Consider the following 22,338-nt stretch of genomic DNA (forward strand, 5'->3'; position numbering starts at 1 on the left):
GAAGCCTGCTTCTCCCTCTCCCTCTCCCTCCTGCTTGTACACTCTCTCAAATGATTAAATAAAATCTTTTAAAAAAAAAAAGTTTATAAGTTATAAACAGGTAAGAAAAAATATTAACCTCTGTGCTACAAGTAATATATAGATGGGTTAATGACACACTTCTAAAATTATCATAAATAAATATATTTGAGCAAAGAAATATGGTATCCAAAATCCTCTATCAAATGTTTGTATGCACTGACTTAGAAATTCAGCTTTTTCAATTCAGAATAATAAAGGCAATCAAATGAACCCAAAGAAATTATTTCAAGGCTCATGACATCCAACCAGTCAATAAAATCAATTTGCTTCTCTCTTCCGGTGGCACCGGCTGTAGAACTTCAAGCAGGGAGCTAAGTGTAACTGCCAACGGCTCACAGGAGGGCATTCCTTTGTCAAGCACCTACCGCAGGCCAAGAACCGCTGCCGGTGCTGGGATGCAGCTCTGAACCAAACAGACCAGTCCCTGCCCTCCTGGAGCTTCCCGTCTAGCCAGGCAGAGGGATGGATGTAAACAAGTCAGCAAACAGATCATGCTGGAAATGATTAGGACTGAAAACACCAGCAGGGTAAGAGGATGGGGCATGACCTGGTACCAAAGAGGAGGAGACACCATTTGAATGAAGTCCTAGAGAAAGTGCCAGAGTCATGATGACACCTGGGGAGAAACACTGCGGACAAACAGGGGCTATGAGTGCAGAGACGTGGTGGGGGAAGGGGTGGTCTTCCCATCTTGCCCCTATAATCACAACCATAAGGAACACAAAGGAATGAGTACCTGGTTTCTGGATCAAGGGAATCCACAAGATTTTTATCAGCTAGCAATTTTTGCAAACTTTGATATAATTCCACATTTGTGTTCAACCTAGAAAAATTACAAATGAAAAAAAAAATTAAATGATTTTCTAACACCTCTTTCTAACTTTACATTAAGAGAACTGTGTCGCATCCTAGCAAACATATGCCCGGAGGCCAAAGGTTTGGGGGTTTGTTTTGTTTCTTCATTTGGAAAAGAAATAGCATAACCACAGTTAGTAGAGAAACGGGCAGTCCTGAAGCAAAGCATCAAGGTACTAAGTGTTCTGAAAGGTAAACGGATACATTTAAAGCCACAGGCAGCAGCTGGAACCAGAGGAGCAGACAGGAGAGAGGGGAGTGGGAGGAATGAAGTAGCTGGTAAGCTGAGTCATCCGAGCCCACTGCCATTGAGGAGTCATTGTTAGCAATATGCCCGTGGCCATTTGTTTCTTTAATAAAGAAAGGAGTGATGATGGGAGGAAGGTTAAACACAGATTCTACAGTTCCAAAGTGAAGAGCCTAGAACCCAGGTAATCTTTGCCCATCGGGGCCAGAGTGGCAGGCCCACATGCTGAGGAGAGCTCAAGGACACAGGCTTGGGGCTTTGAGGCCCCACAGCCCTACTACCACTCTGTGACTTTGGGCAAGTATTTGAATTCCCCCGGCTTGTTAGACTTCAGGTCACCCCAACGGTTAAATATGACGCTCCCCCATGAAGGAACAAGGAGTAATCAGTAGTGGCCTTGCCATCCTGTCCTTGGTCCCCCAACCCGAGTTCTGCCCTCACCCAAGCCGCAGTCCCATTACTAGGTCCTGAGTTCTTTCTTCTTCCCTGGCTGCCAGAAAGCCCTGGCACTCTCGGGGCTAAAGAGCGAACTGGTTTTAGATACAGTCTGCGCCCTGCCCCGTGGCCCCTCAGGGAAGGGCGAGGCTGTAAGGACCATCTGTCCGTTCCTACACAGGAAGTCAAGGATGGTCACGTTCCCTAGTCAGTGCATAATCAAACACCCGCGGCTTTGTAGAAATCCAAGAGTTTCTGTTGCTGTGGTTCTTGGGCCACCCCCAAGACCAAGGGAACTGAGGCAGTCACCTCAGTGGGAAAATGGTCAGCAAGAAGGGCAGGCAGGCGTACCACCTCTGCCGCTCCCAGGCAGCAATCCCAGGACACCAGGAGAATATCAGTGTGGGCACCTACCTCCTCCAGGCCTGCTCCCCTACGAGCTACTACATGGCAAAAGGACAGGCATTCGAGGGCCTGCCCTGTAGCCTCTTCCGAAGTCTCAACAGATCTCCCACGTTACATTTTACGTCATGAGATCTTAAGATAAAGTCTCCATTTTAGTCTAAAGCTGGCATCGACTCTATACAAACACATCTAATTTTAGGCTTTTATTTCCTCTACCTGAAAATCAATCAATTCGACACATGCACCTGAAATCCTCCTGCTTCTCGAAGATCAACGGAAGCGGCAACGATACGTTCAGTTAGACCCAAGGAGAAAAGGAGTCCTGCTGCTCCGCGAGGACTGAGAGCAATCCCCGGCCCTCGGAGGGCCTCGGGCCAGCGGCCGGAGTGTGGCTAAGAAGGAAAGATTGAAACGCTCTCCAGGATGAAGTGAAGACCTTGCACAGATCCTCTTGACCACACTTCGCTACCAGTTACGGCTCCTGTGTTGTCCTCCCACACAATTAAGAACCCACATGCATTATTCCAGAGCTCGACCTAAAATCAGGCCCGATCAGTGTTCAAGGTGCCTCAGGCAGGCACCCGGGCAGCTCTGACTCATTTCCTAGGGCTTTCCCTGGGTGATGCTCTTTCTTCCAAGGAGCCCCCAGTTCCAGTCCCTTCCTCATGCCCCGTGTCTGCAGTGCACAGGGACCAGTTTTATCTCAGCCAATGAGTCAGTTTTCAATGGCTGTAAGAGAATCACATGCACTGCCCCAAAGGCAGCAAATGCTGCTCGGTGGGCAGAAGCGGGAGAAGCATCTCCTGAAGGGCTGGGTCCTCGGCGAGCCTTGTCAAACCAGAGAAGCCACCACGCTCGGCCACCATGCTCCTCCTCCAGCTTCTGCTCTGTCAGAACGTGTTCCGATGGTTTCCAGTTGTAAATTCCTGCCGGGTGAGCCCTGGCGCTCCCGCTGGCTTTTGACCCTTTCTGGCATGGTGTCTCGCACCTAAGTGCTTTGAACATGGCACTGTCCACCTCGAAGTCATTTTCACGAGCACTTACGAGCTCTCACAAGTGGCTTAAAATATTTCAATTCACCTCAAGATTGCTTGAAAATAACTCACTTCATAAAGGCCCCAGCCCACCTCAGCCCTCCTTGAGAGTTTAATGAGCCCCCGACTAGCCTCCCCACCCCAGATCCCAGCGACCGCCAGGCTACCTGTCTCTGGCCCATGGCCACTAGTGCAATAGCATTTAATCACAGAATCATCAAGAAACTCCAACTGGCCACTGAGGTACTAAAAAACTCTCACTGTAAACAACAAAAGGAGTGTGGGTGTTAGCCACGTGCCTGATGCCTCTAGAAGCACTCTAGAAGCAATTGTGTCATTTTCCTCACAGTAAGTCTAAGAGGGAAATCATGTTATTACTTCACTCAGACAAGGAAGCTAAGTGACGGAACAGATGAGCAGAGATAAACAACTCAAGGCGCTGCAGGAGCCCGGGAGGAGTTGGCAAGGGCCTGTCCCCAGGGCCCTCCCTCTTCCCCACCACCCTGCAGGGACAAGCCCTGGAGACCAAGTTCCTCAAGCACAAATCCACAAGACCACGTCACCCGAGGTTGTAACGAAGGGGAGCAGAACATACTTTTCTACCATGGTGCCAATACTTCTACAAGCTTCTTCCGCCGCCTCTCTGAATGCGCGCTCAGGGTGAGCAATTTTCACAAAATCGGCCTAATGAAGAAAGACAAAACCAAGAGGAATTTGATGGAAGCTTTCCTCCAAGATCTGAGGGTAAAAATGAAAACCTGAGCTTTCAAGTATGCCATTTGGCCGGCCCTACTGCATTTCCATTACTGACATTTTCCTAAACCAGTAGGGCTAAGCGGTTTCTTGCTGAACATATATTAACTCTTATTCCAATCAAGGGGATTTCATTCCAAAGAAAATATATTCACTAACCTTATTTCAGAAAAGCCTTTCTCCTTCAAATATAAACACCAATTGAATTCTTCCTAATTCTACAGTTCAAAAAAGCAGAATCTTCTCTCAAATATTCTAAAACTTCCTAAGGAACATTGTTTGCAGTATGGTGCTCACACGTTTGCCGGGCTCCGGGGAAGAACTACAGAGGCAGTTTTTTCTTTTTTCAACTGACAGACAACATAGTTTCAAGACTGATTTAACTACCTTCTTGCCTCTGTGCAGAAAACAAAGGCATATTCTCTCTTTATAGGCCTTTTACTAAATCTGAATTCCCTGTCTCAGCTGAAATGACTCCCAACTACGAGTGCTAAAGTGGCGTCAATACTGAGTTTAGCATTAAACTGAGATAGAATTCTTTTTACTTTTTTAATGAAATCACATAAAACCAGACTTTCATTTTCATGTTAATTGTAGTATGTTGCAAAAAAATGCAAGGGAAATACAAAATACCACGTACCTTCTTCATTCTCCAAGAAAACATATGTGACTATAATATGAAATAAAATCACCACAAGGTAAAATTTCCTGTTTATTATTAATTTTCAATGTAAGAACATTTAAATCCACAGTTTTATACATTTGATGTAACAATAAGATAACATTAATACTAGAGCACCTGAAAAATGAGCTATGTAAAATTTACAATTTGTATAAATTACTAATCTACATGTTGGAGAATTTACAATCAATATTTATTTCAAAGTACTGGCATACATTTAAATTTCATTTGTGGGGCACCTGGGTGGCTCAGTCAGTTAAGCGTCTGCCTTCAGCTCAGGTCATGATCCCAGGGTCCTTGGATGGAGCCCTGCAGGGAGCCTGCTTCTCCCTCTCCCTCTGCCCCTCCTCCCCACCATGCTCTCACTCTCTCTCCAGCTCTCTCTCTCAAATGAATAAATAAAATCTTTTAAAAAATTCACTTGTAATAGGGATGAGGAAAACAACACTGTTACATAAAAGAAAAAGAAAGCAAAACCAAATGACCATTTGGTGGGAAACAACAGTTTATAAAACCCTTGCCTTATTACAGTATTGATCTTACTGGCAGCTAAAGTCTTAAAAATTCAAAAGGAAAATGGTTCTTTGAATTTTTTTACCCAAAGACTTCCACATGTAAGTCACATTTACAGCTTTTTAAATGAGATATTACCATACCTCATAAGTACAAAAATCTTCAAAACTAGGACAAGCTATGAGGCAAAGAGTTAAAAATCTCTTACTGAGCAGAAGCACCAATGCAAAAAAAAAAAAAAAAATCATCCTAGAACACCACCTAATTAAAATGAGGCTAAGACAATAAATAAGCCACCAACAAATAAAGTCAATACTTGATGGCACGTAAGTGAAATTCCCTGACAAATATTTTCCTTTTCAGTTTTCAGTGACACAATTCCGTGGAGAAGGTCACCGTGAGGCGTCTTCGGGCATCTCCCGGGTCCTCCATCATTCAAAGCGCTTGCTACGCACACGCTTCAGAACAAGATCAAGACCCTACAAAACCAAGAAGTGACTGCAATAAGCCTGCAGCACACTTCACTTCACTCTTGGGGAACACTCTTTCAGATACTTTATCAATTTCCTTAAAATGGGGAAACTCCCGGTGACCATATGACAATCTGAAGGGTCGGGAGGGGGAAAAGGTTCCAATCAGGGAACAGCAAAGACGGGGAAGTGTTACGTGAGGTGAGAGAGGTCATTCTCAGAGGACAAATGATTCCATTCATCTGACATTTTAGAAGAGACAAACTACAGGAATGGAGAACAGACAGGTAGCTGCCAGAGGTAAGTGGGGAGAGCTGAGTGTGACTATAATTCAGGGGCTTTTCTGGGGTGATGGAATAGTTATATACCCTGATTGTGACGGTGGCTACATGAACACGTGAATTAAAACTCAGAGAATTGTACCATCCCCCAAAAGAAGTCAATTTTACTGTATGATAATCTTAAAAATAAATAACAACTTAAAAAAAAAAACAAACAAATAGGGAGGCTAACTGACGTTCCAAGCTCCCCAACGTAAGAAAGACCTATTGATTGGCCCCTAAGCAGCCAGACCGCACGTAGAAGGTACAGAAGAGCAGGTAAGGGCATGAGTTCTGTGGCCAGGATGCCTGGCCTCTGAGCCCAGCTCCATCACTTCCTAGCTAGAGGACCCTGGGTATATCAGTTCACCTCTTACTGCCTTTCTTTCCTCATCTGAAAATGGGAGATATGCTGAGAAAGTTAATTCGGTTAATCCAGGCAAACCTCTTACCAGGGTCTGGTGCCTCATAAGATCTAAAAAAAAAAAAGAGATCTAAAAAAAAGTTAACTTCAGAATATAAACTCCACGAGGTCAGAGACTGTTTCTGTCACAATTCATGACATTCCCAGTGCCTGGCACATGGTGGTGACTCAGTATTGAATGAATGTGAAGAGAAAGGTATATGCAGTCCAATACCAAGTCAACAAGATCCCGAGGGTCCACAATGTGGAACTATGTGCACTACTGCAATCTCCTTCACTGACATGGCTAATGAGGAGGCGGTCTTTGGGACAGATAAAATATCATGCCTTCTACCTCGCCGTGGGATTCTTAGTGAAGAGACCTAGGTACATGTCTGCATCCACTTCAAAATATGAAAAAACGAAGTCCTAATATAATCAGTTTCATATCCAAACCTTAGTTTTCACTGGAAAAGACATTCCTGAAAAGGTTTTAAAAAAAACTGGCTTTTCTTAAGATTAATTTTATTATAAATGTACAGATAAAGGTCCTATTAAAATTCTGATAGAAGTTTTCATGAATAGCCTGGGTGTCTCAGTGGGTTAAAGCCTCTGCCTTCAGCTCACGTCATGATCCCAGGGTCCTGGGATCGAGTCCCACATCGGGCTCTCTGCTCGGCAGGGAGCCTGCTTCCTCCTCTCTCTCTCTCTGCCTGCCTCTCTGCCTATTGTGATCTCTCTGTCAAATAAATAAATAAAATCTTTAAAAAAAAGAAGTTTTCATGAATGAAGAATCTTTGTCAAATGAAGACTCTTTGCCATACGAGTAACCATGCTTTTATTATACATCACATGTGCATTTTCCTAACTATACATGTTAAAGTACAAGTTCTACATTCCACCTTTTCTTATGCGTTTTTTTTCCCCATTCCTAAAAACCTACTCCCACTATAACAAATTACACCCAACAGCTCTCAAATAGCTGATATGCTGTTAGTCTCGGTGCTGCCAAACCAAGCACCAGATGCTCTGAACCCTAGAGTCTCTGACATTAAACCTAATAAACTCGGCTTAAATTTTAACACCTTGACAGAGAGGTAGCTTCAAGGCTTACAGTAAGCGTCTTACCAAGTCGGCCACCCTGCACAAGGAATCAGAAAGCTCGTCGAAAATGAGCACGGTCTGGGGTCCAGGCGGCATGGAACACACACGCTCCACAAGCAAGTCTGCCTTTCTCAGGGCGTTTTCTTGTGCGATCCGAAATCCTGCTGGGGCGCTGAGCTCAGGAACTCCAAAAAGGCCCTGCAATCCAGAGAATATTTCCTATGAGAAACTAAAAATATGACTTTTGGGGTATTAAGTCCTTTTTTCATAAAGGAATCTCGGTTTTCGTTGGGTGTATCCTATCATTATAATACCTGTCATCACAGATACCATGTTCACATTCCCCACATCATTCTGCATAAATTAAGCTATGACTATTTTAAGAATGGACTTTTTCTTTAATTTTTAAATATTTCACAAAAGACAAAAATAGAATGATAAAGGTTAGCTGCTCTGTAGATGACTAACATGTTGATTTTTGAAAACAGCAAGAGGTAAAACTTCCAGGACTGATAAGGCCTATTGTTTCTGCAAGAAGGGATGCATGAAATTAACCTCTTTTCAAAATGAAAGAAGGTGAAGAAAAGACAGTTCCAGGCAGAGCAGAATCGGGACCAAAACCAAATTAGATTCTTTAAACTGATTTAATTTGATTCAAGTACAGACTATTTTTCATTTCCCAGCACACCTCCCCATACTGGAGGATGGAAATTCTAAACCTCAGACTACCAGTTATGGTAATGACAGAAGAACCACGTAAACCTTTGGGGCTTTTTGTTGTTCTTGATTAATCAAAAACTGATCCACATATATGAAAATCTGTTACCAGTTCTATAATCATGATACACGTAAGAAAAATAAACCTAAAATTAGTTTTATTCCATCCACCCAAAGCCAAACTCACTCTTTCCATCTTTCTACTCAGTACCTATAGGTAGTTGTTCTCCTCTTCGCCCTAATTATGCTAAAACCGTATTATGTTATTTACCCACATGGAAGTTGGTGTAGCCAATTTCATACAAAAACATTTTTAAAACAAAGCTAATGGCAGAAATCAAATAAGAAAACACATCATTAGGCTCAGTGTAACCATGTCCTAGACTCTCTATAAGAAAAACAATGTTAGAAATAATGAAGATATTAAAAAGGCAAAAATAAAAGTAACAACCCGAAGTGGATAAAACCCAGAAATGTGAAGTAGAATTGGCTTCAGGTAAGCCCCTTTCAAGCTCGCCTTCCTTTCACCTTTAATTCAGTCATGCAATAAACTTTGAGTGCCTAGAGAATGCCAGATACCATACTGGGTACGTGGAGATAGGAAATAAACAGAAACCAAAGAATTCAGTCAGTGACTTCCTCGGGGAAGAAATCAACGTGATCAATGTCATCGCATTACAGGCAATGAGACTCTAATCAATAGTTTTGTGTTTTTAAACAAGAAGAGTACAAACACTGGGAAAAATTAAGAACGGAATTTCGAGCATCAATGGAATAGTAACCACACGACTACCTGATGCCCTCTATGAACAGCAGGGCGGGGCCTCCAATGCGCAAGTGTAGGGTTGGAGCAAAAGTGAACTTTCAGCCAGGATTGGTCTGAGTGTGAGGCGAGGGCGGGACCCTCCAAGCGGAATTCACCGCCACCTGCTAAAATGAACTATTCTGAGTTCGCGGGGAGCGGGGGCTCACGAAGAGGCACGTACGGGGACCCACATTCTGGGGACAGAATCAACAAAGGCCGCCCCGCTCCCTTGAACCAGTCCCTCAAAGAGGAGGTGACGGGCAAGGTCACCAAGAGCGCAAACGACACCCTATCATACAAAGTGGGTTCGCTGCCCGGCTCCTCCCAGACCCAAAGGACCCCTCCTAGATCCCCGCTGGCCACGCGGAGAAGGGACCGGCTTATCTCGCGCCGACAAGGGGAGCCCCTCCTGCGCCGCTCACCCGGCGCTCGCCGAACAGGTCCAGACGGCGGCCCTGGGGCTTGACATTGAAGGCGGCGCCCACCGGGGACCAGCTGGTGCTGACCTCTCGGGCCCGGATCCCGGCTCCGAGCCCGCGCAGGCCCGCTCGCCCCGGCCATAGAGCCGCTGCCCGGGATCCGAGCCCTCCCAGCCTCCAGGCGCATAGCATCTTGTTCCTAGAGCAGCCCCGTCCCCCGCCGCGAGGTCCCGCCCCTGCACCGCAGCTCCCGCCGCGAACACGCGCGCCGCGTTTCCAAGGCAGCGGCCCACGCCGCGCCACGTGACGCCAGCGCTTCCGGGTCGGGGCTTGAGGGCCCTCAGGACGTGAGCACGTCGGCGTCCAGAGGGCAAAAGCGTCGCCCCGCCGCCTTCATGGCAGACGCCGCGGTCTTGCGCCCCCGTGTGCCTGGAGTAAGGAACCGCCAAGGTTTAAGTCTTTCCTGTCACGTGACTCGAGCCGCGTGGACAAAGTCTGAGTGCAGGGTCCAGTGAACGCCGCTTGAGTGCCTTCCCCGGCGTGACAGGACTGGTGACACTCGTCGACTCGATGGGCCTGCATTGTAAACGATGGTCAGAATTAAATAGACGGTGCGGCTGCAGCGTATGGCTACCTATCCATGAGTCTTCATTTATTTTGACTTGTAAATTTTGTTACAATAATCTACAATATAGATTTGTGGAGGGAGGGTTTCGCCAAACTTCACTCAGCCATAGGGCAGTGAGAAGATCTGGGGGCAGGAGGCGGAGACGGAACCGTGATTTGGTCTTCGGATGGCCCGGGTGTGAGGGCGTGGCCTCTGCAGAGCCTTAGCCTCCCGTAAATGAGTGGAAATCACGCCTTGGTTGGAGTCGGGGCCGGGTTCTCGTCCAGGCTGGGAGGATTAACCTTGCTCGCCTTCAGCATGCTCGTCTGCAGAGAGCGAGTCCTGCGCGGTGGCTGCGTCCTCTACCATCCTGAAGGGCATGCAGCTTAAGTAAAAGGGTTCGGTTTTTCTTTTGAGAGACTTCTGTAGGTGGAGGGGGCGGGGCAATCAGTAGTTGGAGAAGGGACTGAGGGTGAGTGAGGCCGCCAAAGCAGCCCTGACATTGGCCGGGCTGTCTCAGTCCATGCACCTGCCGCTGTTGAATGGCGAATCCACATGCGATGGTCCCCTTGAGAACGACCCCTTCTGCAGTAGTGAATCCAGTTGTGTGGGTATGAGAAGACCCCTCGGAAAGTAAACAAGAGGGAGGGCTGGGTACTGCAGCCTCTGGCCAGCTCCTCAAAATACTGCTCTCCACCTCATTTTTTGTTTGTTTGGGAGTTTTTTGGTTTTGTTCTTAACGATTTTTTTTTTTTAATTTATTTGAGAGAGATCACAAGTAGGCAGAGAGGCAGGCAGAGAGATTGGAAGCAGGCTCCCCACTGAGCAGGGAGTCAGCCCAACTCGGGGCTCCATCCCAGGACCCTGAGATCATGACCTGAGCTGAAGGCAGAGGCTTAACCCGCTGAGCCACCCAGGCGCCCCTGTTTTGTTTTGTTTTGTTTTGTTTTTTAAGTAGGCTCTACACCTACCCAGGAGCCCACAGCAGGTCCAGACTCACAACCCTGAGATCAAGACCTGAGCTGAGATCAAGAGTCCAATGCTTGACCCACTGAGCTTCCCAGGTGCCCCTCTCCATCAAAGTTTTATGCAGGAACTAGAAACCGAGTGAATCTGTTAAATCAGTGTCTGAGTGCAGAAGGCATTGATGGCTGTGGTCTACTATGACCGCAGAAACTTGATTCCTTTGCCTTGGGTGTCAGAGGGGTGAATTGTGCAGAGGACCAAGAACCCAAGGGAACATTATTATTCCCAGGCAATCCACAGTCACGTTTTATTAAACTGCTTTATTTGAAGTCTTTCCAGACCTTTATCTCAGCTGAATGTTTAGGCTTAGGGTAAAACTGTGTTCATTTTAACATTGCCTGTTGCGTTTAAGCAGTCCGAAGAACCTTCTGGAAAGTTCCAGAGAGCCAGAAGTTAAGTCCGGGAGTGGCACAGGCTTCCTAAAGATAGCTTCTAATCTCCCTCCCTACCTCCCTCCACCAAAAAAAAAAAAAAGAGAAAAAAAGTTTCAAATGGAGTTTGTTTTCAATTTAGCATGGCAAGGAAAAAAGCCCAGTTGATTGTATGGTAAGCTGTGATTTCCTTTTCTACTGATTTTTTTTAATCAAAGATTTAAAATGATTTAAAAATCACTTAAATCATTTAATCATTTAATTGATTTAAAATCCCCAAGTCCCTACCTCCATGGTGATTAATATCACAGTATTACCGACTGGTTGGTTCTTAGGGCAGCAACCCCACATGACAGACCCTGCCTGTGTAGCAGACCCTTATAAAGATGTCAGATGTGGGGGGCGCCTGGGTGGCTCAGTGGGTTAAAGCCTCTGTCTTCAGCTCGGGTCATGATCCCAGGGTCCTGGGATAGATCCCTGCATCGGGCTCTCTGCTCAGCGGGGAGCCTGCTTCCCTTCCTTTCTCTCTGCCTGCCTCTCTGCCTACTTATGATCTCTGTCTGTCCAATGGATAAATAAAATCTTAAAAAAAAAAAAAAAAGATGTCAGGTGTGTCATGTAAAAAATGAAAATTCATCAATATATTTACAAAAATGCTTATTTCATCACATTTCTTTCAAAGGTGTTTCAAATCTGAGAGCCTTCCTTTAGCCCAGAATGATTGTCCTCCAAGGATACCTAACCATTGTAATGCAACCCTTAAACCCAAAAGTGTCCTCACGGGATGATGACTTGTCCTAAATTGACAAGGAATTCGGTGTCTCAGAGAGCCTGCATAATTAGACTTCAAAAACTGCAGTCCAGAGTCATTGACAACCAATGAAAAATCATCCCATATGACTGATTAAACACACCCACGCCCCACCAGTCAACTTCATCTTTTTGAAATCCTTTAAGACATGTTTTACATCTCATCTTCTATATTTGACCTCAAAAAAAAAAAGAATTTTATAAAAGCTGATATCCTGTGTACGATCATAAACGTACTCTTCCTTTTCACATCTACTTCAACCTATAAAGTTGTGTTCCTAAATAGAAAGGAGTTAGCCCAGGTAGCCTCCCTGTTCAGTCCATAACAAAACCAGGCTTTACCCTGGGGAGAAATAGCTTAGATTATTACAGTTCAAGAAAGCTGCAGAAGCCAAAGGATAGGACCACTCTGGCTCAATAAATGAAGTGATCAGTCATGCTACCGCTGAGCGTTAAGTAGGGCAGCAAGGAGGATGCGGGGAGTGGACTGTGAAATTGAAGGGGAGACTCACTGTTGGGGCCTGGGTGGCTCAGTGGGTTAAAGCCTCTGCCTTCGGCTCAGGTCATGATCTCAGGGTCCTGGGATCGAGCCCCGCATCGGGCTCTCTGCTCAGCAGGCAGCCTGCTTCCTCCTCTCTCTCTCTGCCTGCCTCTCTGCCTAGTTGTGATTTCTCTCTGTCAAATAAACAAAATTAAAAAAAAAAAAAAAAAAGACTCACTGTCAGGGTCATGACCAGGCTGTGTCAGCACCTGAAGCGGGCGCCTCCTGCAGTGTGGCACTCTGGGTGCCTCACTTGGCTCCCCCCAGGCGTGGGCTGTTCTAGAAGAAACAAGGAAGGCCAATAAAATACCTGTGAACAGATTCATTCTGTAAGATTCCAAGATTTTCCATAGCCACCAAGTAGTTTTTTGGAGTACAGATAGAATGGCTTTAAGTCCCAATTTCTAGAGGCACACCCTGTCAGAAAAACTAGCCCCAGGCTGTGATTTAGAAAATAGTGTAGCTTGAATATGCACTGAGCTTGCATCATTTTGCTTCTTTATTAGTTGCTCTTAATTAATAGAAAGTATATTAACTGATGTAATCCTTCCAGCATTTTAGAGGCCTGGGACCATATGAAATTCTTCCATTCCAGCACCGCTGTGCCCTAGGAGACTGGGGCACAGAAAAGTTGAATAATGTGCCCACTTCAAATACCTTTGTCGTGGCTGGACCAACAAACCACACACCTCAACTCTTAGTCCTCGGCTTTTTCCACTACAATCATGCTGCCCCTCTCCTTGGGCCGTAGACTACTTAATATTCTTTTAGGCAAAAGCAATGGTAACAATGACAATAACGACAAAAGCCCTACATCAGACTGGCTCATGCAACCCAGAGGTATCTCTGCCTTCAGGGACAGCTGGGCAGAGGGGTCTCAACACTGTCATCAGATCTGGGCTGCCTCCAGCCCTGTTGGATTTTGTGTGGGGGCCCTACAGATGAGCGAAATGCAGCCAGCTGAAATTCTAGCTTCGCCTGAAGATCTTGACTCCCTCACCCCAGTCGGCCTTCCAAAGTGGCAGATGGAATCTCATTGGCTCTGATTGGATCGGGCTCCATTTTGGAAACAGTCACTGTGGCCAGAAGAAGGTGCTGTTCTTATTAGCCAGGCCTGAATCTCGTGTCCAGCGCAGAGTGTGGAGTCTAGACCGTTTGAAAGACTTGTCTGACATTGGGGAGGGTCTGTGCTATGGTGAGTGCTGTGAAGTGTGTAATCCCGGCGATTCACAGACTAATAATACATTATATATTTATTAAAAATTTTTTTAATTTAATTTAAAAAAAAAAAGACTTGTCTGAGAGTGCACACCAGGATGCTTTGACCAGATGAGCGGGAAGTGGATGGTACGTGTTTGAACAAGAACCATCCGCTGTGGCCTAAAAGGCAAGTTTCTTCCCACCCCACTTTCTTAGTAAATCCATCTCCACCCTCCACTTTCCTCTGTTACTGTTTGGTGTCTCTATCCAGTAACCTCTGTCCAGTAACCACTTCCTTTTGCGTAGCTCCTTTAAAAATTTTAAATTAAAAAATTTAAAATTTAGAGACTGGGTGTCTCAGTCTTTAAGTGTCTGCCTTTGGATCAGGTCATGATCCCAGGATATGGGATCGAGCCCGGCATTGGCATTGGCATCGGGCTCCCTGCTCAACGGGAAGCCTGCTCTCCCTTTCCTACTTCCCCTGCTTGTGTTCCCTCTCTCACTGTCTCTCTCTCTCTCTCTCTCTCTGTCAAATAAATAAATAAAATCTTTAAAAAATTGTTTATAAGGTAAACAGTGAAAAACAGCTAATGGAATTGCCTTGCTGGGTTTTGGTTTCCTTTGGGACCTATGATCCCTTTTTTTCCTTCTTTTTTTCTCCCTTTTGGAATGGGACTGTCTATTTTGTGCCCTTTCCCCCCACCTCCCCCTTGTATTTTGGAAGCAAATAATGTGTCTGGTTTTGCAGGTTCACAGAGGGAGAGTGATTTTGCCCCAGGATGGATCACACAATAGATCTTCCCTACAACTGACATCGAGGATTTAGATGATGAGACTGAGGACTTTCGGTTGGTGATTTTTCGATGACATTCTTAGACTTAGCATTGATGCTGATGGATGTGGCTTAAGGAGAGTATATTTGGCACTGGGGAATATCAAGAGTTTAGGGGGAACCAGAGCAGTCTATTACAGGTTGAACTTGTCTCCCAAATAGACATGTTGAAGTCCTAACTCTTACTATCTATGAATGTGACTTTATTGGGACTCAGGGTCTTTATAGGTGTAATCAGGCTAAGAGAAGGTCACAGTAGATTAGGGTGGCCCCTATTCCAAATGACGGGTGTCCTTATCAGAGAGGGATGTTTGCACACAAGCAGACATGGAGGGAAGGTGGCTATGTGAGGACGAGGGGAGAGCTGGAGGCTTCCACAAGCCAGGGCACGCGTGGGTCCACCCGAAGCTGGAACAGCGAGGCAGAACCCTCCTGGAAGGCTTCAGAGGGAGGCCATGCCGCTGACACCTTGATTTTAGACTTCCGGCCTCCAGCCCTGGAAGACAATCACTTGCTGTTGTTTCACACTCCCCAGTTTGTGGTACTTCGTTACGGCCGCCCCAGGAACCGAGCACAGGTTCAAGTCTGGCAAATGGTCTCATACACAACTCTTTGTTGAACCGAATGGTGGTAAAAACGTAGTTTATGAAACAAGCAAAGCGTTCCGCGGCTCTCCGGGATGTCTCCTTGTCACCTGCTTACAACCCTTGTTAGTTATGAAATGGAATGAACATTTGAACACTTCCCTGTTCTTTCTCGCAGTGTCCTCAGAAATTCAGATGAGGGCTAAGTCCTGAGATGGTTCCTCCAAGCACTAAAATGACATCAGAACACGAGGCCTATAAGAAATGTATATGCAAAGCCCTCTTCCAGTAAGGGAAACGATGGAAAATCATAAATAACTTATAATAGATAAGGCAAGCATTCTTTAAGATTTCATTTATTTATTTATATGATTTTTTTAAAGTAATCTCCGCACCCAATGTAGGGCTCCAGATCATGACCCCAAAATCAAGAGTGGCAATGCTCTACCGATTGAGCCAGCCAGGCTCCCCCAGATTTTATTTTTAATTAATCTCTATACGCACCGTGGGGCGAGAACTCCCAACCCTGAGTTCCGCAGCCTCCCCCAACTGAGCCTGCCAGGCGCCCCTGCAAGCATTTTTAAATTTACTCTTGGAAACAGCAATGTAAGTCACATAAAATCGGCTTTAGGGATAACTTTCCTATTGTTGTCTCTCTATGACGATTACAGTAATCAAGTGAGTCGCAGAGCAGAGCCGTCTGAGAGCCTGTTCCAAGCCAGCTCCGAGGGCGGGGGTGGGGGGAGGGAGTGGGGGGGGGTGGGGGGTGGGGGCGGCGGGTGCCAGATCCTACAAGCCTCCCCGTCACTGGCTGCCGAACAGAAGGAAGCCTGTGAAGGTCGTGTCGTCGTCCTCGTCTGCGAACAAGCCGTTGAACCTCTCCCCGCCCGCCGCCTGCAGCCACACCTCGTCCCCCAGCTTCAGCGGCAGCACCAGGCCGCCCGACGCCTGGTCCTCAGAGCTCATGTAGCCGTCCTTGGTGTTCAGTATCTTCACCCCATTTTTGACCAGAGATACCTGAACGTTCCTGGAGAAAACCGTGATGTGGTAGGTGAAGTAATAGACGCCAGCAACGTGGCAAATGAACTTCCCCGTGGCTACGTCGTAATGACTGAACTCATTATACAGGATCTTATCAAATTTAATGGGCACATCTGAACTAGGAAACTTGCTTAGTACCGTGAGCCCCACCGTGAAAGCACTCTTGGGCAAGACTGGAGTCTCACCGATCTTCCCTTTCTCGCCTCGGTCCCCTTTCCAGCCTCGCATTCCCCGGACTCCTGGATCTCCCTGGGGTCCCAAGGGCCCAGCATCTCCCTTGGGGCCAGGCTTCCCAATGGGGCCCACGGGGCCAGGTAGACCCATTGGGCCTGAAGGCCCAGTGCTGCCCTTTAGCCCTTCTGGACCAGTGGGTCCCACATTGCCTTTATCCCCCTTTTGCCCTTGAGGGCCAGTCTCTCCCCTGAGACCTTTCTCTCCCATGGGACCAACAAATCCCTTTGGCCCATGTTTCCCTGGGGGTCCTCTTGAGCCTTGATCGCCTTTGACGCCTTTGGCTTCAACTTTTCCATCTGCTCCTAGGTGGAAAAAGAGAGCAAAAAGGAAAAGATGATTTGCGAAACATCAGCTTATAAAACCAACTTTGGCTTTGCCATTGTTGAGCATAGGAATGAAATAAAGCAGTGCCCGGGCTCAGTAGTGCTCAAGGTCTGAACATTCATTTACTCCTAAACTGAGTGCACAGCACACACACACACACATGCCTGTACACACACACACGCGCACGTATGCAAAACACCTCCTGACCCCTGTCTACTGTGTTAGTGTTGGGCTCATATTAGAAATCACAGCTCTCCTCCATCCCAGTCTACTACTCAGACTACGAAACGATGTAGATCCTTGAGAATGTTGTCTTTGGAAGAGGGAAAAACGTCCAAAGTCAGATGAGCTCAGTCTGCTTTTGGTTAACTAAACTCACCCCTACTTCTTTGACATCCTTTACAAAACTCCTCGTGGGAGTGAGCACAGAATAAAGTCTTCCTCAAGTGTGGGAGTCACTGCTCTCTGCTGGCCAGGCCAGCCTGTCCACTGTACTGACTGTATGACCCCAGTCCCCACTGTGCATACATTCTCGGTGCTTCCCTGCCTCCTCCTCCCCGACTGGAGAGCAGTGGTTATGAGCACGGAGTCTGGAGTTAAATGCCAGGGTTCAATCCCGTCTCGTCCACGTAGGCACAGTGGACTATTAGGCAAGCTGATTAGCTACCTAGCCCTCTGTCTCCTCCTCTGTAAAACCGGGATAATGATACCACCTCACGTACAGGCTGTCGTATTGCGTCAATACGTGAAAAGCACTTAGAACAACCTAGCACAAAGTGAACATTGTGTTTGCTGTTGTGACTTCTCTCTCCCCATCAGTCGAAACCACCAGAGCCCTCCTTACCCCCAGGGCCCAGTTCCAGCGCCACCTTCTCCATGCAGTCTTGCCAGAAGCACCGAGTCAGAATTTCATGTCACCCCTCAATGTTCATCCACTAAACTGGGCTTTAGCGAACAATGGCCCTTGAACCAAACCCAGCCTCCCACCTGTTTACGTGGCCCACAAGCTAAGAATGGTTTGCATTTTTAATTTTTTTATATATTTTAAAGATTTTATTTATTTATTTGAGAGAGAGAGATCACAAGTGGGCAGAGCAGCAGGCAGAGAGGGAGAAGCAGGCTCCCTGCCGAGCAGAGAGCCCGATATGGGGATCAATCTCAGGACCCCGAGATCATGACCCGAGCCGACGGCAGAGGCTTAACCCACTGAGCCACCCAGGCGCCCCTGGTTTGCATTTTTAAATGGTCACAAATAATATTTGGCACTACATGAAAATTATATAAAATTCAGATTTCCGTTTCATAGTTTCACTGGAACACAGCCCCACTTACTTATTTAGTATCCGTGGCTACTTTACATAGCAGTTGTGCCCAAGACCCTATGTCAGCAAAGCTGAGATTACTTATGATCTGGCCCTTTACAGAAAAAGAATCGAGATTCTAGAGAGCAAGAGCAATCTTGCCCTTATTGCTGGATTGTCCTCAGAGCCTAGGAAAGGACTTGTCCTTGGTGAGCACCAAATGGTTATTAAGTCACCGATGGCTCGGAATTAGAGCATGGTAAGATGAACACAATTTCTGACCTCGTTCTCCTTTCTCTCCAGTCATTCCATCCTTCCCCGGACCACCAGGATGGCCTGGTTCTCCTAGGTGGAAGAGAAGAAAACAAACAAGAGTTCAAGTTCTAATTCCACATTTCCTAGACAGTGGTCTCCATCGTGGGTTTAGACTGGAGAGTCCTGGGTATGTGCCCAGCCCTAACACACACACTGCCCCTCTCAGAGTCCAGAAGGAGAGAGGCAGGCGTGAGTGAGCACCAGGGGTGCGGAGTTGTGGACAAGAAGTGAACTATGAAATGCGCTGGGTGGACCTCCCAAGCACCCAGCTCTGGGAAGCCAGGACAGGAAGGGAGTATGTGCACAGAGGATCACAATTACGTCTTTCTCTTGTGAGGGGAACTCAGATGGTGACTGACCGTTGGAGGCACCGGGTGGCCTTCTCACTTCTCTCTTTCTATGTCTCTTGAATAGAATGGAATGGAAGGTTCACTAGCCTCCTATGAAAACACGGATGACTACAGTTACTTGGCACTATTTGGGATGAAAGGGAGGATTCTGGAAGGGTCTCTCCAGCACCTCAGAACGGTGGTAAATGTCACTGATGATGTTGGCATGGCAGACGCTATTGGGAACCTCCGGTAAGTGAGGTTTTGCCTACCACACATGAGTTTTGAGCTCAGAGCAGGCTGAGGTCTGACTTCCCATGTTATAGGTCAACATCTCTGAGTCAAAGGCAGTCCTTGCTGTAAGGAAGGAGACTGGAGGGCAAAAGAGAAAGGAGTCATGAAGTCAGAGTTGTCTCCTGTGTGTGTACACACACACTACACCCACACGTGTGCACCCACATCACACACACATGCACACTGTGGTCCCAGTGGGAGGGTGAAAGAATGGATTTCATTGACATTGAGGTTTTGCCATTAACTTGGACTGGGCTTCTTACTACCCAGAAATGAGACTGGACTATTGCCACTCTAAAAAGTGGCACGGACTCACTGGACGTATTCCCCATCGGAGACCCCACAGAGCAGAATGAAGAGGAGTGGTTAGAGAGATGGTTGGTGATCACCTGCTTCGTCTAGCCCCCCAACAAATCCCTGGGAGCACCAGATGCCAGAAACGGAAACACTTAGAAACACCTAGCCTTTCATTCATCTATAGAGTGGACTTCCCATAAGTAATTTGTTCTAAGACTCACTTCTCCAGATCTTAACAAACACTTTTTAAAAATCCATATGCCAACAGTATTTGCTGGCAAAGCATTAATTTTAGTCCATCCTGAAGTTGCTTTCTGTGTATTATTTTAACTACTGTTAGTATAGCCAGAGGAATATCTAATCTTCCGATATGATTATAAAATATCAAAAAGGCTTCTTAATGTTCATCATTAAGTTTAGTGAAGTTTTCATACTATAACGTATTGCCAAGGAAAAATGACAGTGGTTTGTGTGTTCACATTCCACACAGAGTCCTGAGATGTCTAATTAATTGGCGGTGCTTCTATCAATAACCAACGTCTCATGTTAAAGTTTACAGTGAGGATAAGGTTCATTTTAATGAATGTAAATATAAATTCGTACGTCCAAAGTCCTAAAAATTTCTAGGTTTTCGTCGGACTTCTCGTCAGATCTGATTAGTTCATCACTGTTTTCTCCTACTGCTTCTTACAGTTCAACTACTTCAACTTACAGCTGCAGAGTTCACGCTAAGAAGACAGATGAGAGTCTCCTGTTTTCGTGGGGTTCTTTCCTGTTTGCATTATCAAGCCAATCTTCAATCTTTGATTTTTCTGCACAAGTATTTTAGGCGCCCATCTGCTTGTGATAGTTTGATAGGACAATTTGAAAATCCCTTGGGCTGGGTCATAACCACAATACACCACAGGACACTGTTGGCTACTGAGCATGTGAGGGCTCCCCCTCCTCCTACAGGACACATTTCGGCCTCAAATGGTAGAGGTCCATCTGCAAAGGGAGCAAGTGAAGCCACCCAAGTCAATTTACGTCTTAAATTTTTTTTAAGATTTTATTTATTTAATTGACAGAGAGAAACAGTGAGAGATGGAACACAAGCAGGGGGAGTGGAAGAGGGAGAAGCAGCCTTCCCGCTGAGCAGGGAGCCCGATGCGGGCTCCACCCCAGGATCCTGGGATCATGACGTGATCCAAAGGCAGATACTTAACAACTGAGACACCCAGGCACCCCAATATTTTTCAAGCTCTTTTTCTTTTCTTCATGTTAATTTATCTTTTAAAATATCAATAGTGGGGGCACCTGGGTACCTCAATCAGTTAAGTGTCTGACTCTTGATTTGGCTCAGGTCATGATCTCAGGGTCCTGGGATTGAACCCCATATCAGCCTCCGCATTCAGCGGGGAGTCTACTTGAGATTCTCTGTCCCTCTCCTCTAGCCCTCCCCCACCGACTCATGCTCTCTCTCTCTCAATTGAATAAAACTTTTTTAAAAATAAAAAAGTATCGGGGTGCCTGGGTGGCTCAGTGGGTTAAGCCTCTGCCTTCGGCTCGGGTCACGATCTCAGGGTCCTGGGATCGAGCCCCACATCAGGCTCTCTGCTCGACAGGGAGCCTGCTTCCTCCTCTCTCTCTGCCTGCTGCTCTGCCTACTTGTGATCTCTCTCTCTGTCAAATAAATACATAAAATCTTAAAAAATAAATAAATAAATAATAAAAAAGTGTCAGTAGTTTTGATGTTTTCTCCCTGCACCCAGATAGATCAATCTGCTTATGTCTCAGCTAGGTGACCCTATGGTCAGACCCAGGCTCAAGAACTCCCTTCAAGAACCAAGCCTATGAGTTGATGTTATGGAAACTGCTCACATAGCCCGGCTTTTGAAGATCTCCTCCCTAGAGGCTGGATCCTGTCCCCAAGTCCCCAAACCCTGGGACGGGCTCCAACAGAGGACATACACAACTGAGTACCGCTGTGTGGTTCCAGTTACCGTCTTTTTGTATTCTCTGTCACTCCGCGTCACCTGCCTCGCTGCGTGGCAAGGCAATAACTCTCCCCGGCTCTGCAGCCGGGTGCTCTCTGCTAAATATTCAGCAATCAGATTTCTCTATAGGCCCCGTGTGCCAAAGACCCACCATAACCGCCATCTGAGGCAGAAAGATCTACAACATCATATTCTTCTGAGGATGGCCTGTAGTATCAGAGGTGATGGCTAACAGTGTCCCCCCTAGATGAGAACACCCATGGAGGGGAAGCCCTGTCGGTCTGGTCCTGCACTGTTGCCCAGAATCTGACCTGGAGCAGGCTCCTGGCCCCGGCTTTCTGGGCGACGGTGCACGAATGAAGGAGGGGGGGTCGGGCAGGTGATGGCTACGCTCGTGATGAATGAACAAATAGCCAAGAGAAACAGAAGGGTAAATGGAAGGGCAGCTGAAGTACAGATGCTGAGTACCTGCCTCGCCCTTGTCGCCCTTTGCTCCATCTCGTCCGTCTCTCCCAGGCAAACCATTGTGACCAGGATTCCCAGGGATGCCAGGGTGCCCTTGCCTGCATGTGTCCTGCGAATTCATGTTTCTTGTGCAGATTCCAGTGACAAGCAGGAGCCACCAGATCCTCATGGTTCAGATGTTGGAGCTGAACTGCAAGAGAGAAACACAGACCAAAAGGAGAAGCCTTTGTTGCTGGGGTCACAGACACGGCCCCTCTTCCTTCCCGGACCCAGCCCCGGTCCACCTTGGACAGAATGGTCAGGGCAGATAAGGGCAGGAGCTGGTAGCGGACAAAGCTGTTTGCAGTCAGAAGGCCACTGCTCGGGGCACCCGTGTAGCTGAGCCTGTTCAGCATCTGCCTTTGGCTCAGGTCATGGTCCCAGGGTCCGGGAATCGAGCCCCGTGTCAGGGTCCCTGCTCAGCAGGGAGTCTGCTTCTCGCTTTGCCTCTCTCCCCTGCTTGTGCTCTCTAATAAATAAATAAAATCTTAAAAAAAAAAAAAATGAAG

At 46.7% G+C, this 22,338-nt stretch overlaps 2 protein-coding genes across 3 annotated transcripts in view; both read right to left on the reverse strand.

The window, feature by feature from the left end:
* LOC123925244 (mitochondrial intermediate peptidase) overlaps positions 1 to 9,636 on the reverse strand; it is a 169,423-nt gene extending 159,787 nt beyond the window's left edge. For both annotated transcript variants that reach the window (XM_045978484.1, XM_045978482.1), the window contains exons 1-4: positions 9,247 to 9,636; positions 7,327 to 7,500; positions 3,653 to 3,741; positions 818 to 904 (exon numbers count right to left, since the gene is read on the reverse strand). In XM_045978484.1, the coding sequence (XP_045834440.1) occupies positions 818 to 904; positions 3,653 to 3,741; positions 7,327 to 7,500; positions 9,247 to 9,435 (539 nt within the window). In that variant the 5' untranslated portion in view covers positions 9,436 to 9,636. The remainder of the gene's footprint in view (positions 1 to 817; positions 905 to 3,652; positions 3,742 to 7,326; positions 7,501 to 9,246) is intronic.
* A 6,382-nt stretch (positions 9,637 to 16,018) lies between these two features.
* On the reverse strand, positions 16,019 to 21,959 carry C1QTNF9 (C1q and TNF related 9). The gene is made up of 3 exons (XM_045978407.1): positions 21,794 to 21,959; positions 18,397 to 18,459; positions 16,019 to 16,791 (listed from the first exon to the last, which is right to left on the reverse strand). The coding sequence occupies exons 1-3, from the start codon at positions 21,957 to 21,959 to the stop codon at positions 16,019 to 16,021; spliced, it is 1,002 nt and encodes a 333-aa protein (XP_045834363.1).
* Between the last annotated feature and the right edge of the window lie 379 nt (positions 21,960 to 22,338).

The sequence above is a fragment of the Meles meles genome, chromosome 14 (assembly GCF_922984935.1).
Source record: "Meles meles chromosome 14, mMelMel3.1 paternal haplotype, whole genome shotgun sequence".
Taxonomy (NCBI): domain Eukaryota; kingdom Metazoa; phylum Chordata; class Mammalia; order Carnivora; family Mustelidae; genus Meles; species Meles meles.